The 22,793-nt window shown below is 30.7% G+C and overlaps 2 protein-coding genes across 17 annotated transcripts in view; one reads left to right on the top strand and one right to left on the bottom strand.

Moving 5' to 3' along the window:
- The window catches only part of LOC145322210 (chitooligosaccharidolytic beta-N-acetylglucosaminidase-like), a 145,618-nt gene that overhangs the window by 29,902 nt on the left and 92,923 nt on the right, over positions 1-22,793 (bottom strand). For 14 of the 16 annotated variants that reach the window (XR_013880558.1, XR_013880557.1, XR_013880562.1 and 11 more), the window contains exons 2-4: positions 6,892-7,072; positions 3,375-3,415; positions 2,868-2,968 (exon numbers count right to left, since the gene is read on the bottom strand). Coding sequence is in view for 4 of the 16 variants with exons in the window: in XM_080164062.1 (XP_080020188.1) it covers positions 2,868-2,968; positions 3,375-3,415; positions 6,892-7,031 (282 nt within the window). In the remaining 12 variants the exon portion in view is untranslated. Of the gene's footprint in view, positions 1-2,717; positions 2,770-2,867; positions 2,969-3,374; positions 3,416-6,891; positions 7,073-22,793 lie in introns of those variants that run through there. The other 2 variants (XM_080164063.1, XM_080164066.1) reach the window with 2 other exon arrangements.
- Positions 21,030-22,793, top strand: part of LOC145322208 (uncharacterized) — a 71,592-nt gene continuing 69,828 nt past the window's right edge. The window contains exon 1 of the mRNA XM_080164055.1: positions 21,030-21,161. Coding sequence (XP_080020181.1) covers positions 21,105-21,161 — 57 coding nt within the window. The 5' untranslated portion in view covers positions 21,030-21,104. The remainder of the gene's footprint in view (positions 21,162-22,793) is intronic.

Genomic DNA, 22,793 nt, shown 5'->3' with positions numbered 1-22,793 from the left:
ATTAGAAAAGTTTTCAAAAGCACTCTCTGGATTACAATCTGTAGTTATGTCAGACCAATCAAAAGAGGATAAGGATTGCTTAAATATTTCAGTATTTTCATTAGACATATTTCTTTTTTGTATAAAAGAATCTTTGTTTTGCTTAGGATTACTAACATTTAAGTAAAATATTGGGAGATGGTCAGATAGACTTGAGTAAATAAGTCCGGCATTGTAATTATCCATCCTTTTATTTGTAAAAATGTTATCAATCAAAGTGGCACTTGTTGGTGTAATTCTGCTAGGTAATGTAATAACTGGTAAAAAAGAATGAGAGATTAACATATTTAAGAAGTCGTTGGTTGGAGAATATTCATTATATTTAAGCAGATTAATATTTAAGTCAGAGCAAAGAATTATTTCTTCTGCATTCATAATTTTGAGAGAAGTTAGAGTTGTATTAAGCCAATCAGAAAAAAATTGTATATTGCTATTAGGTATTCTATAAATATTTGCGATTATCTTAAACTTGTTTCTTGAAATGTAAACTTTAATTATTAAAGATTCAAAATTGTCATTAAAGCACGAGAATTCTTTGATAATTTCATAGTTTTTTAAGTTAGATAAATAAATAGCCAAACCCCCTCCCCTCTTTACTTCCCTATCTTTTGAGATTAGATTATAATTATTTAGACAGACTAAATCTTGATTTTTGATTCCCCACGTCTCTTGGACACATAAACAAGAGAAATTAAAGTCTTTGTTTTTGGATTCCTCTATCAAGTCTCTAAGATCATTTGATTTATTTGAAATACTGCGAATATTTAAGCTTAAAACGGAAAAAATTTCACTTTTATTACTAACTAGCGATTTAAATTCATTTTGATCAACATACTTACAACTATGCCCAAAATCACTATTCAATACAAGCTCATTCTGACCATTACTTGAAATTAAATCTATATCATCATCAAAGCCCTATAATAACAGATAAGTTTAAATTTTACAATTAAAAAGTGCCAGTTTGGAAAATTAATTTTATAAGTTATACTATTAAACCCCAAAATAGTAAACTTGATTATCATATAGTAAGAGATTGGTGACATACAATAGAGATAAAGTGTAGAGTGGTGACGTTAGTTTAGACATATATTAGATTTGATATCAGAGAATGATTTTTAAATTTAGAATCAATTTAATTCTTTTTCACATATTTTGGCTTTGTATCAGATTTAACACCAACATGATTAGGCAGATAGCTGTCGATATCACTTATGGTGTAAGTAAACGAATTTTCACTTTTGGGATAGTAAGTTAGCCAAACGGGTTTTTCGCCTTCTTTGACAGTCATGTTAATGTCTCCATTTTGGTTTGTGTCAAATTTGTGAATGGATCCTTTTTTCTTTAGAAATTTGATATGACCTAAAATCTTATAACGATTTTTAGTTAGCTGGAAGTTTATGAAGAACCTTTGTCTGGGAATGGATGACTTTACCTTCGGCCCAGGATGTGAAGAGTCACATTTCTTGGTCATATCCTCCCCCTCCTTCTTGTCCCCCTCCCCCTCCTTCTGGTCCCCATACCCCTCATTCTTGACCCCCTCCCCACGCAGAGCCCCGCCTCCATTTTTCGGTATATCTGACTTCTTTACTCCTCCTCTTTTGACAGCGGAAACCAAATCAAAATAGGGTGACCCATTTTTTCTGTTCCAAATTTTTAGCAGGACTGAGTTGTTTTTTAGTTCATGTACTGCTGTTATGTCAGATTCAGGAATTCTGACTCCATAGCACTCATGGACAAGATCTAATGTCCTATCTGTCAGAGTTCTTGTGTCCTGTTCATCATGGGGTTCAAAGAGACTTTTCCATCCTTTTTCAACATTAGGCGGGCTAGTAAGTATAAAGTTGCCCTTAAGATTACGTTGCAATGAGTAATCTGCCGTATTCAACGCTTCTTTAGCCTCAGCCTTAGCAGTCTTCACATCATCCTTCAGATTTGTGCATTTGCCATCTTTGCCAACAGTTTTCCACTCTGATCCACTAGTGGAAATTATGTGCTGGCAAACAATAAATAGGTAGTTTAAAAGTGCTTTGTTGTTATTAACATCGACTTCACACTTTTCTCTTCCTATTTTCTTCAATACATCTTTCACTACCTCGACATCAACTTTCTTGGCCATTTTTTTAGAAATAAAAATTTTGTGTCACCCTACTAGTTTAACTGTAATTCACATGAATAGGATTATAGCGGTCAAACTAATTATGTGTTGCTTGCTTGAGAACTAGATCACAAAGATTTGTTTGGGTTTTTAATCTAAAACAATTTTGCCTAATAAGTAAGTTTTTCAAAATATCATTAAACTAAAAAGACTAAAAAAATATGTGTAAAAAAATGCTTTTTTCTCAAAACCTAAATTTTTTATTTCGTTTTTGTATAAAGTTTCTGCTGGTAACAAAAATAAAAGGATTTCTACCTTAATTTTGCTAAAAAAGTAGTTTCATGTTAAAAGTTACTTTTTCCTCAATCAATTTTTCAAAACTTTAGCTCTAAAAATCTCCGGTGTTAATGGAGGTAAAAAATTATCTTTATATCTACTTATGTGGAAATCTATAAAGAACAAGGACATATACATTTTATGATAATTCATTAATAAATAAGGGCTGCAGAGGCTAAAAAATACTTTTTCGGGGGTCATACTGTATATCTGGTTGTGGTGTGACCACACCATATATTATTACCTGGGGTAGAAAGTTTACTAACTGCTGTGCGTGAACCATACTCTGGTTGTGGTGTACACTATATATTATTACCTGGGGTAGAAAGTTTACTAACTGCTGTGCATGATACATACTCTCTGGTTGTGGTGTGACCACACCATATATTATTACCTGGGGTAGAAAGTTTACTAACTGCTGTGCGTGAACCATACTCTCTGGTTGTGGCCAGACAAGACCAAACTCTCCACAAGTCAGCTTACAAGCTCCAAGACCTAAACATTTATCTATCAAAATATTTTTTTTTAACATTTTTGACGTCGTAGCTTTTCTAGGGTCGGTTGGAGGGATAAACACTTTACTAATACCAAAATCCTGAGGGAGGAATGGGCGAATACAATGAAATGGAATAAAGGACTTAAAATATAGCAGATTTATTTAAGATTAGTGCTTGACATAATAGCAAGAATGGTAATTTTTGTCATGACTTTATAGAGGCTCCGCCACCATACAACAAGGACTCATTTTTATAAAAGCTAAATACCAATTTATTCCATTTTGGGAAGTAAAGGATTATTACCTCCTCCCCTCCCCTTCGGACGTATGTGCTTCAATCACTTTAAAAATGTATAAACACAGCATAAATTAAAATATGAAATTTAAAGATTAAAAATAACTTACTAACAGCTGTGCTGTCATCTCCATTTTCTGTCTTAACACACCTGAGAGAAAAAAGAATGATTAATTTTTGTCTTTGGAGAATCCTTGCTATGGTTCAAGGCTATAGAATCTCCTTCAAGAAGCATAGTACTTAGAGGCTTAGGGTAAAGCCTCCTCTAGGTTTTAAAAGATTAAAACATTGTAAAATCATTTGGAAGTAGAAAGTATGGTCAATTGGACAAACATATGTAAATGTTTATTATTAGTTGTTATTTAAACTAATAACCTAAAGGTCACAAGTCAAACAATTTTGTTTCAAAAAGTTGCCCATCCTCAATTTCCTTATTTAAACTTATTCCTCTATTTCTGTACCTGGCCAGTAACCACCAGTTTGGAAATTTGGTGTCTCATCAATTCCTCAAAGTAATGCATATTTGCAAAAAGACGCAATAGCAAAGTACAATTTGAATTTAAAGCAAGAAAAAAAGGTATTATATAGAGGAGACACTGGGCTGTTTATACTAGTCCCCAAAGTTTTACAATAAAGTTTTCTTATTCGTTTACTTTACAACTTCGAAGACTTTTAATTGAATTTTGATTGTTGGGTTCAAATTGAGTGTTAAAATGTTTCAACCACTAATTTTAATCTACCAAAGGTGTAATTTTGTATATCATCATTGAAGATTTACATAAATTTATCGGCCATTATTGTCTTATCCCTTTAGAACCCTGATTATGTGCTGTTGTAATAATATTATAGTGTATATTGTAAAACTTTGTGGAAGTGATGGGACCTCTGTAAATTTAATTAATAAAATGCATGTTCTCAATGTATGTGCATCGGTTTGCTTTTCTTCAAATTAACATAAAAGAAACTGAAACGAATTTTTTTGAAATACTTTCTGAATTAGCGGGTTAGTACCCCTATACATACGAGACTTCTCTAATAAGCATAACTATCAGAACAGCAATTTCAGATATATTTTGCTTCAACTGAAATGCTATATTTTTCATATTTTTGATGATTGCATATTTGTAACCAAGAATTTTTAATGAACTTTGAATAAATTTGACATTTTCTTTTTAATTTTCTTAGGTTGTTATTTCTATCCTACTTGGGAAGGAATTTTTGCGTTCCTACTTTTATGATTAAAATATATTTATAAACTTTCTTAAACTAATATCCACTCTTCCTTTTATTATACAAAATCCATTTCTGTTTAACTTTTTAAGATGATAATCAAAGGAAGGAAATTTAAAAGTTTTTACGAAAGAAAAGTTTTGATGAAAGACGAATATATACGAAAGACTGACATTATCCATCTAAACGCACAGTGTAGCACTATCCCCCCCCCTCAATCTTCTTTTTAAATCTTTCTATCAAAATCAACTATGGTAAATTTAACCATAACTAATCTATAACTGTATTATCAATTTTATTAAATATGTTTTAATCCTTTTATATAAAGAAGTAATGTTTTTTATTTGGTCTGAAGCTTATGACTACTGAATTGATTAATTTCTACTTTATAGAGATCATAACTTTTTTTTAGACATAGATCCTCGAATGGTTTTAGGCTATTTTATTGTTGATTGAAGACTTTTAAGGATGAACCCTTTTTATAAAGAGCCCCTAGAAGCTAAATAAAGTGTAAATTCACGTTTCAGTCAAATAAGAATCATTACAAAACCAACAATTATATTTTGTTTAACTAAATTAACATTTCTATAAATTTGTTTCTCAAACTCATTACAGTTATATTTCTTGGTTATGAGAATTATAATCAAAATAATTACTTTTTAACATAACAGTTTTATAAAATTTTTAAATTTATAGGCTTTAGTAAGTAAGGTATCATCTTAAGTTTTTATTTCAAATGAAATATGATATTAATATATTAAAACTAAATTTTTATATTTAAAAAAGACTTTATAAAATGATCATTCAAATACTCAAAAATATTCCTGTATAGAGGTTTGAATATAAAATTTGAGGAGCATTATATAAATTTTCAGCATTGTCCTGCAATAAAAGGTGTCTCATAAATTTCCCTAGAATCTCTTAATATTCCCAAGTATCGTAATATCAATATAGAATTATTCGATTTGCAGAAGCAAATCAATTTATGGTTATCAAACATTTAGTTTCTTTTTAAAAGTGGGGCTTATTTAAAATTAGGGCGGTTTCGTTTGTCATCCGTTATTCAGTAACGGTTAGCTTTTAACGTTAATTAAGGCCTGTTAAAATTTTCCTGTCGATTTCTTACTTGGTATGTTGATTCCTGTAACTGTTAGATATACTTTTTAAAAATTTCTTGACAATAACTTTGAATCATATAATTTTTGAACTAATGTTTTCTATTACAATATGGTACAAACTTCAAAGGTAGACTTTTAAAATGGTAGACTTCTGCTTATCGAGGTCCGACTCTCAACAAGTGTTAATATTAGTTTGTTTTGTATAAATATGACAATTTTGGCGCTTATATTGGCGAATTTTGATGCGGAATAATATGACAATTTTGGCGATTTTGTTGTCTAATTTTGCTGCGGAACTGATAATTGACCAATAAAGATTTCACAATTGAATTTAGGATTGGAATTCGGGTCAAAGACTTCCACTATAGAAACACAAATAAAGTTTCTACAAAATCTTTTAGAGAAAAAGAATGAAATAAAGGGAAATGTTCATTAAATTGTATCAGAATCTTTAACAATTTTATTATTATTCAAAATCATTAATTTAAATATTTTTCAAGTTAAATTTCAATTCTTATAAAAAAAGTAACCGGATCTGTGTTTGTCTGTGTGTATGCCGAAGAATCTCACTAACCACTGAACCGATATGGTTCTCCTTTACAGTTTAGCTTATAATACGTCCTTAAAGGTTTATAGGTTTTTGTGGGGGGGGGGGGGGAGGGGGGTAACACTACCCTCCCAAGAGAAATCTTTTTTTTATACAATAACAAAAATAAGTTAAGGTTTTTCTATAAAAGTGTAAATTAATTATGAGGAGTTTGTTTATTTGCATTTAAAACCATTGAGTGGAAGAACATGACCGAACTTAATTGAATTTTCCATTTAATGCCAACTTTAAATGCACATAAATAGCGAAGCAATAACAGTAAAACGAATTTGATGGATAAAGAACAATAAACTTATATTCAAACAGAACTTAATAAATTGTTCTAGAGTTTCTGTATTCAAAAGGTGAGGGAGGAGACAGAAAAAAATATCCTAAAACCATTCCCAGACTTAAACTTAAAATTTATATAGCCTAAAACTATCTTAGCACATATGTGAAGGACTGCTATGGAGACTTTATTAACAAATAATAATCCTTGATAATATAATAAAAAAGTTTAAGACTTAAACTTATATTTGTGGACTTTAAATTACTTGTAATAACATCTGACATAGATAGCTTATTTTTTATTTATTTAAATAATTTATTTTAAATAGAGATTATACAGACATACGGACAAGTTAAACAACTAAGAAAACATTTTTTATTATGCCAAAATGAATTAAGACTGACCTCGCGCCGACATAATGTCCACCAACGCTGGAATTAGAACTGTCACACACATAGGTCCAGGGAGCTGTCACCGTGTACACGTTCACTTTGGCCAGGGTCCCCACCGCGAGGGTCAACAAGGCCACCACCAGCCACTTCATTGCTATGTCCTAAAAGTTACACAAAACTTGTCTGAAAATCTGAAATTATTGAAAATATTAAATATAGTGACTAATGCTTGCCTGCGCAATTAATCTGGATAACCACTCTTACACTCTACGATAAGAGCGTTCAACTAAATTATATCTCTAAGTTTAAGTTGTACACTATCTAAGGAATAGAGAGAGAGAGTGAGGGAGTTGAAATAACATTTAAGAGAGAGAGAGAGAGAGAGAGAGAGAGAGAGAGAGAGAGAGAGAGAGAAAGAGAGAGAGAGAGAGAAAGAGAGAGAGAGGGTTGAAGAAGTAGACAGAAAGAGAAAGAATAAAACATGATTAGAAAAGGTGACTTTGGTGGTATAAGGAAGTGGAGAGGGGATGGGGGTGAAATCCAGTACACGCCCTTCCTCAATGCAATCAAGACTCAACAAATTGGTAGAATAAAATGTGCAGGGTGGAAGGGGATATTGGACTGGAAATAAAGCAGTTACTTAAAGTTTTATAAAGGTCTTTGATTCGTTGGCTCAGAATAATTTGGGTACTTCTTAAATATTGATCGGGTTATTTAAACTTGCTGAGTCCAAACTTTTTAACCAATTAGTTATGGAAGGAGAATTTTGTCTATCATAATTGGGTACGTACATCAATTTATTGACCATTAACTAATCCCCAAATATACCTTATTAAATGGGACATTGAACTGTAAATTAATCTTCCACGGAAAGTCCTAAGTGAATTTGTAAAAGTCTGTCTTTGTTAGCTAATCAATTTTACATAATTATTTTTATTCTTTTACTAAGTACTAACTGGTAATTTCATAAAGGGAAAAACCAACTAAGAATACTCTTTGATTTATTCTTGATTATCTAGAAAAGAAAATTTCTTGATATTAGTAAAGCATTCATTATAAAGATTAATTGCAGCTTAGTCTGCCGCTAAATTGAAATTTTGTGGATGCGGCCGTGGGTTAGATAGGCTAAAATTTGGATGTGGCTGAAAAAAAACGTTATTTTAGCATCGTGTTAAAGTGTCTTTATTGCTCTAGAGAGCTGTGTAAATACTAAAAGGATAAGAGACAGAAGTGGAGGTGGGGGGGGGGGAGTTGTTGCTAACCTCGAGAAAACCAGTGTAACACAGAAAAAAGAGAAAGGGGGAGTCAAATAGGAGAATACGGATATTTTTATGTGCGGACGATGGCCTGATTGATAAAAGGCGTATTTTTTATGAGCAAAACTTCTCTTCATTCAGGACAGTTCGATTTTAATTTAAACATGAGGATTTCTGTAAAAATCAGGCATAATAATTAAAGAATGGCAGCTCTTAGATTATGACCAGAAAGTCTTTGTTCACTTTGGAAATGTTGATTCGGCTTTTAAGTGTCACTTTTCTAATTTACTATTTCAAATCAGAGATCTATAGGGATAAGACAATGGCCGATAAATCACTGTACATTTCCGAATGTTTATACACAAAATTGTCCCTTCTGTAGATAATTAATTAGTAAATTAATGGTTGAAACGTTTGGACACTCAACTTAATTAAAATTCACCAAAGTGGAAAGCCAACGAATAAGAAAACGTTATTATAAAACTTTGGAAACAAGTGCAAAAAAGAGCCCGTTGTCCCCTCTTTCTCTGACTTCAAATAATTATTTGGACAATAATAAAGATTAATGTTATAATCAAAGAATCTCTAAAAATAAGTTTTAAATTGGAAGTATGTCAATATTATGTTTTTGACTTTATATTAAAAGTTCGCTTTCTCAAAAATAAAAGCACTATATTTTTTTGCTTTATTTACTGTATTTTTAGCTTTACTTTAATGGATTGTGCTATCCTTATTTTTTTTATTTGGAACACGGGGAAAACTTATTTGTGGATTATCTGGTTTTAGACGCTCCATTTACGATACAGTCCATAGTTACAGCAAGGTTTAACAATACAACAACCCACATAAAAGCGAAGGATTGCTTTCTTTCTCTTAACTTGCCCGTTGAGCACTGAACCCATTCCTTATTTTGGAAATGTATTAAAAAGATATTGGGGGACGTTCATTTTGGAGTGGTCTGAATTCTGCAGGGCTACCCAGTACTCAATATAACCTAACCCAACCTGATCTAAAATGATTAAACTTCCTTGTTTTAAAAAATTAAAGATTTGAATAGAGGGGGGGGGGGATTTTTTGTGCTTAACAAGAAATTATGTAGGAAAACGCCAGTGAAGCTTAATGAGACTGACAAAAAGAAAAACAATCAGATATAAAGACTATAGCTCAGTACTCATTATAAATGAAAAAAATTCTGAATAAGGCGGCGTTGTTAAAATATCGTAAAACTGTCTAAAATCCAGGAAAAAGCTCAAGACGTGGGGGTAAATTCCTTTCCTCCCTTTTTTGATGTATTACACTTTTTTATAGAAGAGAAAGGAGTGAAACTAATTCACTTAAAATAAGTCTAATAAAAATTTTAATCATAACCAACTGGATTTTTTCAAAATTAACATCTTCGCGGCCACAGGTTACCAGCAAACCTAGATGGGTATCTAGATAAAGGGCAAAAATATTGTAATAAATTCAACATTAGAAAAATACTAAAATTTCTTACATATATGGCTTTGGGTATTGACAATGTAAGTCTCTATGCTAATATTCAGGTCTTCAGAAACTTTGAACGGCTACATTTGCCCCAATTTTGAATTGAAGATTTTATATAAAGATGTTGTCATCTTTTTTTAAATAACATTTCATAAGCTTTTTGTTCGGCAGTTTCAGGTTGGATATTAAATACCTAGAAACCAGATGAAAAGAATAAAAACTTGGGATCATGGCTAAAATGAGAGGTATTGTTTTAAAACTTAAAGCGGTCAAACGGCTAACAGCACTTCGTTAGCAACATTCAGATATGTTACACAGAAAATCAGAAATATCTTAACAGAAAATAATCACAAAACACTTGATAATTTTGCATGCTGTTTCCTTGAGTTGAGCGCTCTTCGTGCTTTTTTGGTGCGCATATTATTAGTTTTTCTTGGTTTTCTTGGTTTCATTTATATTTTATAATGACGGCCCATACAAAACATTTCTGAAATTTAATAAGTCTTATGCTAAGACTTTTAACATAACCGTAGCTAATTGAAAAACTGAAGCAGAAATAATAAAAATTTAATGACTTCTTAGTATATTACTCTTGGTCCAAAAGTTGTATTAAGACAATGCCCTCGTGTGCATTTATGAAACTATTCAGTAGAGTGTTTCAAGATTCGTGGATTTTTTTTAAATACTACAAATTGTTTTGCTAACTTACAAATGTTTAATAGTAGTAGCATAAGCAGTATTTAAAAGTTCGACTATTATTTCGTTTTGGTTCGCCGGGCTCTTTACAGTCTCCATCATCTAGACCTTAACCTTAAACTTTTGTCTCTTATATAGCAAGAGGGCTAAATAATTTGGATAACAGCAGCGAATTTTCAACAACAAAAAAGTGTTATGTAGACATGGAGGATCAGGACCTACAGGATCAAACCTGGACAATTACACGGTATGTTACTGGTATAGGATATTTCAGTAGCTGTTTAACATTAAAGGCTCTGATAAAGTCATAAACATATTTTTTCTCTGTACCTGGATGACCCCACAAGGTTTGCTGGCTTACTATATCCTATATACTAGGCGCTATAAGCTGGTAATCTTACACACAGAAAATGAGATAAACAGTTTTAATTTGAAACCCTATATTAACAACCCACTTTTGCTAGAAGCGCAACTACTCTAAATTTCAGGTATGTTCGTCTGCACGACCATCTTTTCACTAGGGTCATTTCTATGTTCATATTATTTTAATCACAAGATTGACTAATCGTATAAGTCATTTTCTTTTTCAATGTTTTAGTGATTGATAAATGCTACGCCGCGCTGCTTATGGAAAAACATTGTCCATGCTATAAAAGAATCCACCAAGGCCAATTGCATCAAGACAAACTTCTTCTTTTGTTAATAACTTACTTTTACTTTGAACATTAGGGCAGCCTAAAAAAGGCATATTTAAACACATTAAAATGGATTATATTCTTTAAAAATAAAGATTGTTTTTCAATTAAATAAAAATTAGTCGAAATTCTTATTTGGTGTTTTCATATAAAGTGTCTTTTAAGCACTGATTTCCCCCCTCCCTTATTTTTAAAATAAAGTGTTGGTAGCTTTTTTTCTAAGAATAGTAACCAACCCCTGCGGGGCATATATCTGCTGTACCCAAACCCTGCAGGGCTACCCAGTTCCCATTACAACATATCCTAACATAACCTAAAGTACTTACATAAGTATGAAACAAACTAAAAACTTCCTCCTTCCTCCAATTTTTATTTTTAATTTATTTTCAAAATAAAGGAAGGTATGAATGCTCAACAAGGTACTTCGTGTGAAAGATTTCTTCCAAATGATACCCCTGCACGAAGCAAAAATAAAATATAAAAACTATTCCTTTTAGAATAGTGTAATTTGGACATTTAAGGTGAAGCATCTTGAATATTCATGTATAATGTACATTTGTTTTTGTTTATCCTGATCAAGGAGAAAAAGTAATGCGACGACAAATTTGTTGCATTTGAAGTATAAAATTATTGGTTGAAAATATTGGACACTGTTACATTGTACAAAATTGTCTTAACCTCTTTTTGAGGAAGCTTTGTGTTTATCAAGATCGAAATTAATTTCCTTATTCCACAATTCCAGTCCAGAAAAAATGTCGTCTTTGCTTAACTTTCCTAAAGAGTTGCGGCATTGTAAGATTGTTTATGTTTTGGTGACTCCATGTTACTTCTGATTTATATGTGTGTGGATAAAGACATTCGGAGAATTGAGTCGGGCCTAACATTGGTCTCAGAGTGCGTGAATAACCCTAGTATGCCAGGTGCTTAAACCATAAGAACTTCAGGTAGTTTTTTCTTCGTTTTCAGATATAATTGTATGGCATATAGGACCGATTTATTAAGTTTAAAGGCTTTAGCCAGCTACACAAGAAACTTTATTATGATTCAAATATTATGTTTTAGTAATTTTTATGTGCTTATATTTATGCATTTAATAATGGTCTATAAACCAAATAATTTTCCTTTAAAGCCAAAGTACCCGAAGATTCTTTAACCATAAGAAAAAAAGATTTTTTAGTGCTCAAAGTTTTAAATTAACGTATAATATTTTATTCTGTTTATTAATTGATCTTGTAATTTCAGGACTTTGAAATAGTTTGTGTCAATAAATCTATACTCAAACCTGCTGTTGAACTTGATGGTTCCTGGTATTGGGGGTTTTGCCTTGAAAGACTAAGATCTCTAGAACTTCCCGCAAATTCGGAAGTCACACTTAACCAAAGTTTTATGGTTAAGACAAAAATAATAAAGATTTAATATTAATATTACTACAAAAAAGTTTAAGATAACAAGGATAAAACAAGTTTATACATAACCTTTGTGGAGTGTATTAAATTTACAATCGATTGTCCCCTCCCTCCCTGATACCAGTGCACTTTCTAGGGATATCTTAAAACTTTACAACTCTGAGATGCAATCAAGAAGATAACAAAAATTGGATTATATCCCAGGCAGGTGAAACAAAACAGAGAGGGAGGGGACAATGGACTGTTTATTACACGAGTCCCCAAAGTTTTACAGCAACGTTTTCTTATCCATTGGCTTTACAACTTTGGGGACTTTGGTTGGTTTATTAAGTTGAGTGTTCAAACGTTTTAACCACTAGTTTTTAACTACAGAAGGGCCAATTTTGTGTTTCTTCATTGGGGATGTACATAAATTTATCGCCATTGTCTTATCCCTTTAGATCCCTAGAAACAAAAAGGATTTTAGCTGTGTGCAAGGTTTTCTTGTAAGACTATTTTCCTCACAAAATAGATTTTTTATTCAATGACTATTTGTTAGGTTTCATACTAGAGACGTTGAAATGGTACCTACTTCTGCTATGCCAGGCGTGTTATGAAATTATTGAGAGTAGGGGGAAAGCCATGCCCCGTAAAGAGACGAAATTTATTAGAATGCAAATTTGTAATTTTACAAAGGTAGTGCATTTAAAGTCGCTAGGGCATGGTTGACAGTTGTATGTTACTTAACATATTATCCTATAATTGGCTTTAGTGTATCGCATTCCATTACAAATGAGTGATGTCATGAAAAAAAATGGAATTCCCTACCCATTTAGGTAATGAGTTACATAATTATTTAATTTCATAGGTTTTAATCTGGAATGTAATGGTACAAAATTTTTAATTTACACACCAAAAACATTTTTAATAGAAAAGATTCTATGGTAATTGTTTAATATAATTTCAGCGCATATTGCTAGTATTCATATTCTAATTTTTAAATGTTTTACAAGTTTCAAAAGTGTTTTTCAATAGGACATTTTTTAGGTTAAGTTTTGCAAATGAAATATTTTGCAAAGTTTTATCTTTTGCACTTTGTCTGTGTGAATACATGCAGGGATTTAGGAATAGGACAATGGGTTGGAAATTTACTTTAAACTGTAAATCAACTCAAGCTATTGATTTACAGTTGTTAGTTTTTGTTAAGATTTCTTTAACCAGTAAGCTTCTACTAAATCAATCACTTTGTCTCAGGCAGTCCATCATCAATAAGGCTATTGTAAACACGTATATTTATAGTGGAGTTTTCTTTGTCTGTCTGTTATCAAGCATTGAAGACTGACTTTTTTATTATTCTTCCGTCGAATAAGCATTCCATTGCAAAAATCGCGATTTTGGGTTTGTTTAAATATCCATTTAATTAGGTTTTTTTCAATAATTTCAAGCGTGGGAAAATTTTTTAACGTGAGAACCATTTAATTTTTATTTAAATGGTACATATGTTTTTCATTTAATTTCATTTTGTTGACCCGTGGGAAATTTTTAAAAATTATTTTTGGTATTAAATGATGAGCTATCGCTCGATCTTTTAATACCTTGGGATTTAAATATCCATTTATGCTAAATTTGTTTGCTTAAATAACTCATTGACTTCATAACTTACTTTTTATGTCCGTACATCTGTATTTAATGGGTCTATCGTACTATACATTATTGAAATGTTTTATTTTTTTCTGCTTTGTGTGCTTTTTTTATCTAAACTTATCAAATAGGAAGTTGTTTTTTAATTTAACCATTAAAAATATGCCTCTCTTAAAATATTGTGATAATATCATACAAAATTTTTATAACAAATAACTTAAAATCAGAAAGTTTTAAAAGGTCGTGATGACTTTCTGGTAACGAATATAGAGTTATTACGCTTTCTAAACCGTACCTTATTGTTCAAGGATTACCATTAAAAGTTTAATTTCAATTGGACAATCATAACATGCCTTACTTGATGATTAGAGCTAACTATTGCGCACAGAAGGACGGACGTCCGGATCGACAGTAATAAAAAAGCTTCGATTTAGACAGGGAAAAATTGCATTTCGTTTTCTTTTCCCTCTTCTAATTATATGAATTTTTTTCGACTAATTGTGCCATACCTGTACCTTTGAACTGCACAGGAAAATGTTTCAAATAAAGTGGCATGAACAAACACTTTTTCATTCCTTTTGTAAAAGTAAAGAAATAGAAAATGATTTTCGTTAACTTTTTAAAACAATAAAACCTTTACACGGTTTGTTTTTTATTAAATGAATAAGTTAGGGTACAATGTTTGGCATTTTCGATATAAGTAAATGATAATGAAAAACCCATAGAATACGATAATACCTTCAGAAAAATCGATGAAAATAGTTTTCATACTAAATTTTGATTTTTTAATTTTTTTTCTTAAATGTCATAGCAGAAGATGCAAAATGTCATCTTAGTTTTTGAGGGTTTTCATATTCTCTGAAATCTAAATTATCAAAATATTTTTTTTGGTAAATGATTATATGATATATGTCAAACATTTTATCAGAAAAAAATATTTAAAATTATAAAGTAGAAACCTGAATAATTTTTCTTGTGGAAATACTTTTCTTTAATTTTGATAAACATATGTCTGCTAGCATAAAGATGTTTGTACTGCCAATACACGTTGGGTTTTATTTAAAGAATTTCTTTAAAATGTTTTTTTTTACATTGTATACCAATAACGCAAATTGCTATCAGAAAACCCCCGTACCCCCCAATCGACTAAGACTCGCCTACGGCCCGATCTTTTAGAATTGCTTTGTAATTCACATTTTTGAAAGTCTTTCAATAGTATACACAGCAAATTCTCTCTTTTTTAACTAACTTTCCGAATTATATACCTAAAGCATTTGAATTGACAAAGGTTATGCTAATATTTTTACCATTCAAGTTTATTTAATATTCTAATAAATAGCACAACCCTCCAAGTTATGGCTACTTTTCATGAACATATGATCTAAAGAATAAGCTCTGACGCAATGTCATATAAGGATATTATAATATTCATTAAAAAAATTGTTATTTTTGCATATATGTTACATTTTACAGTGTTTTGTGGCTCAAAAGAAAGACAATTAAAATTTATTTCATATTATATAGTTTAAATTGCATAAGATAACCTAGAAATAGTAAAAAAGTCCCATTCTTTTTTTGTCGTACAACAGAAATTAACAAAGATTTTATTTAAAAACATCTTAGTGTAAAAATTAAAAATTTTAAATATGGTCACAAAAAGATTCAATTAGTTTATTAAATGTTTCATTTTCAGCAAATGACGATTAATCTCTATTACAAAGAATAAAGTGTAAAAAGATATTCTCGTTTTAATTTTAAGCAACTTAAAATGCATTTTAATACCTTTTAATGATTTATTTTTTAAAACATCATTTTATAAAATGTTATTGATTTTTAAAGTTATATATTAGAATGTTTTTAAATTTTGTTAACATTTTGTTTTAAATGTAGAAAATTGGTAATTCTAAACATTCAAAAAATGATTTTATTAAATTTTCATCACTTAAAATGCATGTTTGATGAAATTTTCAACTGATAATTCAAGAAAAATCGTTTAAGTTTTATTATATTTTACTTTGAAATGTTAAAAAATATAATTATTGTCAAAAATGTGGAAGTTATACTTTCCTCAAAAAAAGACCTAAAACATGCAAATTAACACGTGTAATGAGATTTTTTTTCCTTTCAGGTTTAATTTTAAGTAATTATTGATATTTTTTGTAAAAAGGATTTTATATAAAAAGTTTTAAAACTCGAGTTATGTAGTGGTTCTAAAAAAGGTTGCGAATTTATGCAATTTTCTTGCAAAAAAAATTTTCTAGGATTTTAAAAATAGCAAAGGGTGTTATTAGACGTACTTACAGATACAATTGCTAAGTCATTTTGGCCAACACTAAAATAAAGTTTTGACATCTGAGGGTCCAACCGTGTTTATGAATTATATGAGTTGGGTGATTATAAATTAGGAAGATTAGACATAATGTATTAAGTGAAGCATCTTTATAAATAAGTCTTAAAATGTAAGTACGCCCTTAATTGTCGAGGATCCTGTATTAAAAGAAGATTTTTGTTTGAAAGTTACCCTTATCAAAGAGCAACCAGTTTACAACTTACTTTGTCCGTCAGCCAGTTGTAAAATGTTTTCTTTTCAATCTCTGTTAAGATCAGCTGTTTACCAAAAAATATTTTTACGGCCGATACATGGGGTTATTTATTTTCGAAGTACCCTCCTTTATAAAAGTTATAAACATTCCCAGGACCTATAGGAAGCTACCCTGTAAAGGGAACACTATCAGTTCAGCGGTTAGCAAGTACAGAAAGACATCATGTTACTTTATTACAAGGATTGTTTAAAATACATAAAATAATTACTTAATAATATTCCTAATATACAACAAATTGTCTTACTGTGTCAACTAGAAAAATGTATTTCTTATTTGTTGCTTATCGTATTTTTGTAAGGAGACTCTTGACAATAGATGTATTAGATTACTGATATTTAAATGACATTGATAACGGGCAACAAATGGCATTTGTATAATTTACTTTAATTTTAAGATATTTGAAATAGAAATTAAAGTGAAATGGTAATTTTCCTAGGCCTAAACCCTACGGGTAGCACTAACCATGCGGCGCAACCTGTACCCCCCAAAAATATAACCTGACCTGACCTAAAGAAATAAACAAATAAACTAACCCCCCCCCCCCATTTTTTTTCAAAATATCAAAAAAAATTATATAATATAATTATTTAAAGGTCTATGCAGCATGTGGAATTTGTTACTCTACTGTTTAGATTTATTCCCTTGACAATGAACTTGAGATTTAACTCTCCCTTATTATACCCTACTCCTCTCTTAACACTTAATTTAAATGCTTTCCTCTCAAGCAATTATATCTCATTGACCCCTCCCTAAGCTTCAAAATTGTATAATAGTACAAGAAGGGATAGGTCAATACAGGTAACATTAAATAAAATTTTTCATTTCCCCAAAATTTTTAAAATTTTTAAATACAAATTTCACACATTAGAATTTGGGGGAAAGAATTAATTGCCCTGTCCCGAAGTCCCTGATGATAATGGCTGGTTCCTCAGGGAGGGAGGGGATATGGGACTGGAAATTATACTCAAGTTTTCTTCACGCATTCGTTTGGTAGTTTTATCCTAAATCTTAATTGAAACAAACATGCAGTGTACAAGCATTACCTTTAATCTAAACAAAGGTAAATTTGTTTATCATAATTGGGGGTATTTATTGTACATCAATTTAACACCAATTGTCTTATCCCTGCAGATCCCTGCTGGTTCCTCCTTTTTCTGAATATCTGTACACTTTTTCTACTTCTATTTCCCCTTCCTTTGGACAAATTCATCCCCTTTACATTACTTTACCCCAACTTCATTGATTTCCTCTGTTCTTAAAAACTGTCCCTAACACTCCTTTCTCTCCTTTGTCTGTTGTCCTAACTAATATGTTCAATAAAATCCGCATAAATAATGTAAAATTTCAACGAAACAGCTTATAGTGCCTAAAAGAAAATTACGTCATACAATACAAATGGCCAACGACGGGCCAGTATACATTTTTCCATTGGTCAACTAAAATGCATAGTGTCCTATCATTGGTCATTTGTATTATATGCCGTCATTTTTATAGGCACTATAAGCTGCTTCAACTTCAATTTCTGAAAGGATCGGATACGCAAATGATTATATTGTCAAATCTTTGTTTAAATTAAACTAACATTAAAAAAAATATATCATTCCAGTGTAAAACTATATAAATGCAACCAAATAAAAAAAGGCTAGTTCTAAATTTTGATGTTTTTTTTTAAATATTGACTGTTGATAATTATAATTTGGTTAAAATTATGTGTTATATTAATGCTCTTATAATAACTGGATGTTTAATGTATTTGAAGCTCTTTATAGTGCCTATAAAAAAAAAAATACGTCAAACAATACCAATGACCAATAATAGGCAAATACAAAGACTAAATTTCCAATATCAGACCAGTATACTAATTGTAATTGACCAATGGTAGGCCAATAGGACATCATTTTTATATATAAAAAGCTTAATGTATCTTTTGTTATTTTAGTTTGGCTAATCTAATATCATTTTATTTTATGCAGAAATGATTGCACACTCATGACTTCCCCTTTGTACCTGACATTCAGGTACACAATGTAGGTGTCAGTGTGTGTGTGTGTTTGTTTGTTTGTGTATATATTTGTTTGTGTAGGTGTGCGTTTATAGTTTGTGTGTATGTGTGTGTATGTTTTTGTGTGTATATGTGTGTTTGAGTGTGTGTGTGTGTGCATGTATGGGTGTGTGTGTTTAGGCTGACCGACACAGTTCGTGTGACAATACCCTCCCCGATCTTTGTTATTCTAGAGTCACCATTTATGTGATTTACAACATTATGCGCATTTATTTATGAATACAAATTTTAAAAAACTAGTTAGATACTGAAATGGATTATTGAGAAGCTATTAAACTATTTTCTTTTAAGTTCATAGTGATAATACTAATAAATTTTTGTCTTTTTAATTAAAGATACCTTTTTTATCAATATATACTAACAGGATGTTTGTCTGTCTGACACTGACAGTTTGTACGGAAAGATTTCGCTAACTTATATAATGATATGGGTTTTCTTTAATATGTTTATATTATAATGTTTTGTAATAGTTAACCTCTACCCTTCCACGTTAAACACCCCTTACAACCTCTAGGGGGACTTACTACTAAAGTACTCAAGTAGAATTGTCAAAAGCTCTAGAAAATTGCTGGTCCCAATAAGTTGTGGATTTAGGGAATTTTTAAAATTTATTGAAGAACTTATGATTACCTCTCGACTTTTCCCAATTTGTAATTATAATAAATACCAAAATATTAAGTTTACCATACCAGTTATTTAAAATAGTACTATGTAATATTATTTAAAATTGATCATGGCTGGCAATACAAAATTGACTATTATTTACATCGACAATTGAATCAAGATAAGATATTTTTCTAAACACTAACTTTAATTAAAGTCGATAAAATGGCATTAAATAAAGGATATTATCCTTATACTAAAGTAACAGGATGTTTGTCTGTCTGTGTGTCAGTCTGTCTGTGTGTACCGAAGGATCTCGCTAACCGCTAAACCGATCGGGTTCTCCTTAACAGGGTAGATTCTCATATGTCCTGGGAAGGTTTTTAACTATTTTGGGGGAGGGTACTACCACCCTCCCAAAAGAAATGACAAAAAAATTGAAAATTTTCTTAAAATCTGGGAGACTTCAGCGTCAAATAAGGTGGTATCGTACATAAAAAATTAACTTTAACAAACAAAAACATATAAAGTGCCACTAGAGGCCTCTAGGGGCGTAGCCGCTAGTAATTACATAAATGGGTATAGAATATATGTGGATACTAAGGCAAGATAAAAGTTGTTTTTAATTTAGGTTGCTATTTGCCCTGTAATTTATTGGTCAGTTCGTTTTTCTAAAAGTATTGGAGGGGATAGGGTTAAAGAGGTAATCGTTATTTTAGCCAGCTGCTTTTTTTACTTTGTTAGAAAACATGAAAATCTGCTGTAAAGTCGAGTAATAATATCAATTCAACATTTTATCATGCTCCATATGATTACTGCAAAAGTAATTAAATCATAATTTGATTTGAATTAATCCAAGTACAAAGTGTTTTATCAATTCCCCTTAAGTTTCATACCAGCAATAAATCACTCCCAAAAAAATGGAGTGATTTTAATGACAAATGTCGACTATATGACATTAAATAAAAGTGGTCATGGTTGACATGAAACTTTTTGTTATGGCCTTAGTCTCATGTAGAATTTTACAAATAATCTATAAGGAATATAATACCTAACATGGATTTAACTGAAACCTAGCATTTCAGTTTTCATTGATTTTGATATTTATCTTAATTAATTTTATTAATGCACCATGGCTTTTTGGTCTACAACTGATTGATCAAGACAATAATCAAAATATCAACACAGAATATATTTTAAGTGAAGCTTTTTTATGTTTAGGGTTTATCAATTTCATCTTTGTTAAGAAAGAAATTATTTTTGGTTATTGGCTAAATCAAAGCCTTTCTATGATAACTAACAAAAATATCTATTTTATGTGATAAAATTTGATTTTTTTTCGCAATTTAATATTAACGAACATTATAACAATGGTGTTTTTAGAAAAAAAAGGATTATGTAAAATTTTAAAACTTTGCCAGATTTAATATTACATATGAGTTGTCAGCTTGTTGGTAATTAATTTACATGACCACTAATTTTTAGTATAAGAGCTCATAGCCATTCTATCATTAGTGTATTTCCGTAACTCCATCCGAATAAATTATTTTAATGTAATTTACTCAATTAAGTGATTAACAGATATTGCTAAAGAAAGCCATCCAAAATTTTCTGTTAAAATTTTGGAACAAAAATTATGCTGTTCAACTGCTTGCCTTTTACAGCAGCCTTTTTTATTCTGTTATTGCTGTGCTACTAATGGACAACAACATTCTTTTTTTTTCAGGTGTTGGCCAGCAATATAGTAGAATAGTTTCTAGTTATTAGAAGGAAAAATATATAAATATATTGTTAAAAAAATGAGCGAGAGCGGTGTCGTGGACAAATTCCGCCGTCTTTATCCTAATCTTGATCAGGTGAAACATAGTTTGTAGTAGCATGTCTGCTCTATAAATAGAACATGTTCGACCGATCGTCGGTTCGCCGATTGACCGGCCGTTAACCACCGTCTAGTAAAAATGTATCCAAACCTAAATAGGAGAAACATAGTTTGTAGTAGCAAAGATACTATATATTTAAATGTAGTATGTCCGACCGATCGTCTGTCAAACACCAGGAAAATGATGGTAACACAGATACTCTACAAAGAGAGAATGTTCGACCAAAATCCGTTCGTCCGAATGAACGTCCATCAACTACCGTAAATAAAAAAAAATAACTTTGACCAGTTAGCAAATATACTCTATATGTCAGTATGTTTGTTCTAACTCATCAACAACAACCATTAAGTAAAATGAAAGTATTAAGCCAATTTAGATTCATTACTTATGTTATAGAAAGTTGCTTTGCCCCTAGCCTCTAGAAAACGGTGAAGGGGATCAGGAAAATAGCCTAAAGCAACCCAAAGACATTTACAAAGCTCCCCTGAAAAGTGGGATCAATTGGGACCAGAAGTTTCTGAGATATTTTGATTCAGATAAAAACTTACTATTATATTTAATAGGATGACTCTTTAAACTTTGTTTTTTTTGTAATATTGGTCTTGCTGTGCTTCTTATATATAATGTTATTCTTGTGAAATTTTGTAATTGTATTACTATGGGCAGGTCTTTAAATTTATACGTCTACAACATATTCGGGGGTTATACAACATTGTATTCATATTACAAATATAAACAGACTTACCTTCAGGTTTAGATAAGGCAACGCAATTTTAAAAATTTGATATAACAGGTATAGCTGTTGTGGGGGAAATTTGATTTGTAAGGCTGGTATTTAATATAGAAGTCTAAAAATCTACGTAAAGAATTTCACATAAAATTACCACATGAAAATTACCATTCCTTACACAAACTTCTTGGTCCGATGGTCTATCGGTTTGTCTTATCAGAGAAACAAACTATTTATGAGGAAAATTAAATTTACCAGGCTAATATTTAAGATAGAATCCCTAACTACTGTATTAAGTTGACGTTTGGTTTTTCTTCTGAAGATTTTCGTGGTTAATGAAATTATTTTCTCAGTCCAACAGTTTTCCCTTCTCTCATCCTATATTAAGTATTAAGGTTTTTTTTTGTCTGAAGCTTAAGACTTCAATAACTACTGAATCGAATGAGTTTTACATTTTAGATAAGCTTTACATAGGTCTTGGGATGGGTTTAGGCTATTTTTTTTATATTAAAATCTTGAGATTGTTTAGTGCTCTCTTTCCATCTCTTATCCTTCGAATACAGAGTCCCTAATACTAGTGGCGCAGCCGCTAGTATCTTATATTGCCATATTTTTGATGATCTAAATTCTATTGCAAATTGAATGTTTTGTATTAAATTTGTAAGTTACTAAGCAAACACATTTATTTGTCTTTTCTGGAAAGAAAATATTTTTATTTGCTATCAGGTTAGGTCAGGCTTTAAACATAACTTTACATTTTTTTATTTAAATGCCAATTTCCAATAATTTTTTTATTTTAGTCGGTATTTATCTGTCATAAACTGCTTAAATTGCAAAGTACTTTATAAACAAAATATCTAATCTGAACATAGTTATTT

This window comes from Acartia tonsa, chromosome 6 (genome assembly GCF_053477335.1).
Source record: "Acartia tonsa isolate MP-2025a chromosome 6, ASM5347733v1, whole genome shotgun sequence".
NCBI classification, from domain to species: Eukaryota; Metazoa; Arthropoda; class Copepoda; order Calanoida; family Acartiidae; genus Acartia; species Acartia tonsa.
The sequence above is the reverse complement of the archived record's forward strand: the minus strand, read 5'-3'. Positions and strand labels throughout refer to the sequence as shown.